General features: G+C 43.2%; 1 protein-coding gene across 1 annotated transcript; it reads left to right on the forward strand.

Moving 5' to 3' along the window:
- LOC109129220 lies at positions 2,485-4,927 on the forward strand. Its single transcript, XM_019236960.1, has 2 exons — positions 2,485-4,423; positions 4,625-4,927. The coding sequence occupies exons 1-2, from the start codon at positions 3,721-3,723 to the stop codon at positions 4,750-4,752; spliced, it is 831 nt and encodes a 276-aa protein (XP_019092505.1). The 5' UTR covers positions 2,485-3,720; the 3' UTR covers positions 4,753-4,927.

Consider the following 5,177-nt stretch of genomic DNA (forward strand, 5'->3'; position numbering starts at 1 on the left):
GTCTTTGTGACGGTCCTTCGGGACAGATGGCCTTTGTGGCAGGCTGTTTAGCCAGAGTGTTTTTGTGACGGTCCTCTTTAGGACATTTGTTTGGCCTTGGTGACGGTCCTCTTTAGGATATTTGTTTGGCCTTGGTGGCGGTCCTCTTTAGGACATTTTGTTTGGCCTTGGTGGCGGTCCTCTTTAGGACATTTTGTTTGGCCTTTGTGGCGGCCCGTGTGGCGAGTATATGATCCTTGTGTGGTCATGAGGTATTCCAGTGAGGGGATATGTGGCTGGTAGGACATTGAGATGTTTTCTACGCGAGTCACGGGAAGGAAACCTGGATAGGGATAGGACTCAGACGTGTTCAGAATTGTTTGCTCGCGACTCTTGGGGGACTTAGGTTCTCCTAGTACTGCCATATTCAGAGACTTTGTGGCTAGGGAGTATGGTTGGTATATCAACTTCGGATGACGATCCAGGGGCACGCAGTAGGGTGGCAACCCGAGAGACGAGTTGGATTTTTCCTTATATATTATGGCATGCGGGTCTAGGCCCGATGAGGAGCCAACATTATGGCATGCAGACTTAGGTCTGATGAGGAGCCAATAAGAACTCAAGGTTTAGGCCTATGAGTAAAGGAAAGTCCAAAAGTCGAGAGCAAATGACGCCTGAAGCGTGAGTCTATCGCCTAGAGGTGACCTTCTGTAGATCAGTCGGAGGAGTGCGGGCCGTGGAGACGGTTGCACGGGAGTCCTTGGCTGATGGTTGTTCGAGATATGAGGACGAATCCAGTTTAGTGGGGGAGAATTGTAAAATCCGTGAACCGGAATCCCGGTTTGGGATGTGCACCGATCGATGCAGTAGGAGCATCGGTCGATGCTGACTCAATTCTCTGCGTTTTGACTTAAGTCAAACGCTGCGCTTTGGGCAAAAAGAGAAAAGAAAACCCTTAGGGTCGTTCCTTTTGTCTCATTAGACGTGTGTGGCCGTTTTTTAGATAAAAGAGAAGGGAGAAAGAGTCCTTGAAAGTTCTTGGTGATTTCTGGAGATTTGAGGCGTTTCTTGGTGAGATCTGTAGCTGGGATCGTTGTAGGAGCTACCTAGGAGCGTGTTCTTGATTGTTTGAGGTTCAGATTCTTCTGTGGCAAAGGTAAGTGCATGACCATGGCTTATCTAGGCTAGAGAACTCTTAAAACTGCTTGTTTTGTGTTGTTAGACGTGTTAGATTGTTGTTATGGACGTTAGAAAGCTTTCTTGTGGCTTGGGATCGAGTTTTGTGTTTACAGGAACGAAGATCCGGTGAGAAGCTTCGGGGAAAGCACGATGCTCGGCATTGCATCGGTCGATGCTCGGCATTGCATCGGTCGATGCTCGGCATTGCATCGGTCGATGCATAGCTTGCGTTGGTCGATGCAAGTGCGAGGACGGCGCGTAAAACTCTAGGGTTTTCGTGTGATGTCGAGCATGCGTCGGTCGATGCAGATTGGGTATCGGTCGATGCAAGTTACCCTTGCATCGGTCGATGCAGCTTCTGTGTCGGTCGATGCAATCCCTTGGTGTGTCGATCGATGCATGTTTGCGTCGGTCGATGCACTGCCCTGGTTTGTCAATCGTTGTTTATTGCTTGTTGTTTGATGGTTAACGATACTCTATTGCTTGTGTGTATAGCCCATTAGATGGGAGGATTGCCTTACTTAGTGTTTATAAAATACTCATGCATTGCAATATGTGTTTGTGGTGCAGGTAAAGGCAAAGTGTGATCGTGGAATCAAGGCAATGAAGAGGAGGGATGTTCTAGTGGTTCGCTTGGTTGTCTAGCTTCTGTTAGGTTGCTAGAGTTGAGTCTTAGAATGTTGCTTAGGATTGCTGGTTTAATGGTTTATGTTGTTTGGATTATTAGTTTATGATCGGAATTTATACTGGATATTATTTTATTGGTTATTTTTAGATTATTATTTGGATATTGATTGGTATTGGTTATTCCGCTGTTGAATGAGTTTGTGGTTAGGTGGCTAGTTGGTATGAGACCACTAGTTGTAGGTTATTTTATTATATTATATTTATTATTTATTATTTTAAAAAAAAAAATGTCGTTCGTTTCACTGGTGTTCAAAGAAATGGTTTAGGATATCTGAGGTCATTTGTTTGATTTACCTCGCCTGGACGTCAAGTTAAATTCATGATTTTTTTTATTGATTTTATAACACAACTAATTTTTTTATTTTTAAAATTTAGGTAACTGAAATTTAATTTTTTTTTTTAATACTTATTTAAATTTTTTTATAAGATAATATTTTATTATCATCATCAGTCATATATAATTTTCATCAAAATATATTAAATAAAACTACGCGATTATTTGAATATAAGATCCTACTGAATGGCTCTCGATTATTTGATAATTAACTTTGTTTTTTTTTTTGTTTTTTTTTTTTTTTTTTNTTTTTTTTTTTCGACAACAAAAAAAAAAGAAAAAACATGGTTTGAAAAAAACTAAATTATGTGCGACTACGATGGTGATTGGATCTGGATTTTGAATGAAGGATCTCGGTGAAGATGGGAGACGGAGAGAGGGTCTCTCGCGTTCTTTGTTAAGTGTGTTTATTCGGGGTCGGACTGGAAGTCTACCTCTGAATCTCTTAAAGCGTTTTATTTTGGTAGTGGATCCCGATTTCAAAGGAGTGATTCCTTTGCATTCGGATATTAGAGATTCGATCTGGCTTGATCTGAGATCTTGTATGTGGGTTAGTGTTTGGAGCGTAATCAGGGTTACGGGATTGATTCTGGTCTCCTTTCGGGATTTGAGGGGACTTATGGTGGTGATTTCGTTTGCGGGGCGTATTAAGGCAAGGACTCGATCTTGTCTTTATATTGAGATACGTTATTTCCGGGTTTGGCTGTTCACGGGATACGTAATTGATTTGAGATCGTTGTCAGGGTGTTTTTTTTGGGATTCACTTGAATGGAGGAGTATCTCTTTTGGGACGACACTTATTGAGGAATATCAGGGTATATAGTTGGAGAGTTGGTCTACTTCGTCCCACTCATGTGTTCTTTGTTAATCTCTTCTATTCTCTGATATGTTCTGCTTGGTGCGGTTTCTGGTTTTTTGTTGTGCAACAATTCTGGTTTTTGGTGCGTTTGTTGTTGGTGATCCCTCCTATGGCTCAATCGGCTCTTCTCAAGGGTAAGGCTCCTCAGGTGCGTACGGAAACTGTGAAAATCTCCAACTCAGTCTTGGCTCAGAGAATTCAGCAGTTCTCTCTCACCCTTATCGGGAGATTGATGAATCCTTCGGTTCAACGGATGGAGTCCTTGGTTTCCACTCTGCCTAAGATATGGAAGCTTGAAGACAAGGTGGTGGGTGCTGATTTGGTCAAGATACATTCCAGTTTAACTTCGCTGATGAGCTCGACTTGCAAGGAGTCTTACAAAATGGTCCTTACCACTTTGATGGTTGGATGGTCTCTCTGGTTAAGTGGGAACCAATTATTTCCTCAACCTATCCCTCTGCTATAAATTTCTGGGTGAAAGTTGCTGGTATCCCAATGCATCTATGGGAGGTGGCTACTCTGGAGGCTATTGGTAAGAAGCTTGGCATTATCAGAGAAATTGATGAGGAGACCGGCAGTGTGTGTGTTACTGTCAACGGGTTCAACCCCCTTCTCTTCAAGTTGGTTGTGCCCTTCGCATCAGGTGATGAGGTCATAGTTTCCCTCGAGTATGAGAAACTAAATGGGTATTGTGATTATTGTTCTAGGCTTACTCATGCGGAGAGAGATTGTCCCGAGCTCAATAAGGATATTGGTTCCCAAGGTGTTGAGTTTCAGGCAGATAAAAAGAGGGGTTCAGCGTCACCAAGGTATGGGGAAACAGGGTGTGATTCAAAACGAGGGTGGTTGGGAAAAGCCTCGGAAATATGTCAAGAGAGCCTTGGATTTTCAAGCTCACGGGTCTTTTGCTGGAGAGGGTGGTTTCGGTTCCTTTCAGCAGGACAGATTTCATGGTTCAGCCTGGGAGCAGAAAAGAACGTATGGTGCGATGGCGATGGGGGTGGGAGGGAAGCGTGGGTCTCAGTTTGTTCATGAGGAGCAGATGGGGCAGGCTCCTACTTACCCACTTAATCGAAAGGGTTCTGGTTCCGGTTGGTCTAAGCCCTTTTACAAGGCTAAATCTGGTCAGAAGGATAAGGGTAGGCAAGAGGTTTCTGGTGGTGACTCTCATCGAGATGCAACAATGGAGAGTTCTCCTCGACACAAGGCTGATAAGTCTTTGGTAGGGTCGGAGTTTGATGAGGCTACAGATGATTTACTAGAGGAGGGTCAAGCTTCGGATGGTAATCTTCCGGAGGAGGGAGAGGTTGCGATAGAGCAGGATACGGTGTTGGAGGAGGGTATGGAGGCGGATGGGGTTGTTTCTAATGAGGCTAATTCGGAAGGTATTCCCACTCCTTCTCTCCCGATTGTTTTGGATGTGAGTGGTGTTAGTACTGCTATGAGAAAGGTTACTCTAGGTCATAAAAAGGATGATGTTTTATGGCCTCCTAGTTCTCGGTCTAAGAAATTAGTTAAAAAACATGTTCTGTCTTTAGCTTCTCCCGGGAAACGTTTGCTTGCTAAAGCTCTATCTAAATCTGCAGGTGATGGTCAAAAACAAAAGGTGTTGGGGAAACAAGGGTCCAAGTCATTGTCTGGTCAACCTGCGGGCGGCGGTCGATCAGTTAAGCAGGGGATGGTGGCTCTCCCGAAACCACCGGCGCGAACGTGAAAATTATGAGTTGGAACTGTCAGGGCATTGGGGCAGACCTGACAGAGGAGTATTTGGGAGATTTGTGGAAGTCGCATCATCCTGATGTTTTATTTTTATCCGAAACAAAAAAATGTTATTCTTATTTACAAAAGTTTCAAGTTAAGTTTGGTTATGATAATTTGTATATGATTGATCCATGTGGTACCCGTGGTGGTTTGGCTATTTTCTATATGAATGAAATAAAACTTTCTATTCTCTTTGATAATAATCGTTTAATTGATGCTCAAGCCTATTTTGGACAACAGTTGGTTTATTTTTCTTTTGTTTATGGGGATCCTGTTCCCCAAAATAGACAGGAGGTTTGGGATAAGTTAGTGGATATTGGTTCATTCAGAATTGATCCTTGGTTTATGATCAGCAATTTTAACGAAATGGTCGGGAAC

This window comes from Camelina sativa, chromosome 15, assembly GCF_000633955.1.
Source record: "Camelina sativa cultivar DH55 chromosome 15, Cs, whole genome shotgun sequence".
Lineage (NCBI taxonomy): Eukaryota > Viridiplantae > Streptophyta > Magnoliopsida > Brassicales > Brassicaceae > Camelina > Camelina sativa.

Bases quoted from the DNA above. Each gene is read 5' to 3' on its own strand.
- LOC109129220 (XM_019236960.1), top strand. From the start codon at position 3,721: ATGGGTATTGTGATTATTGTTCTAGGCTTACTCATGCGGAGAGAGATT. The intron at 4,424-4,624 runs GTATTCCCACTC...CTAAATCTGCAG, and splicing joins TAATGAGGCTAATTCGGAAG to GTGATGGTCAAAAACAAAAG.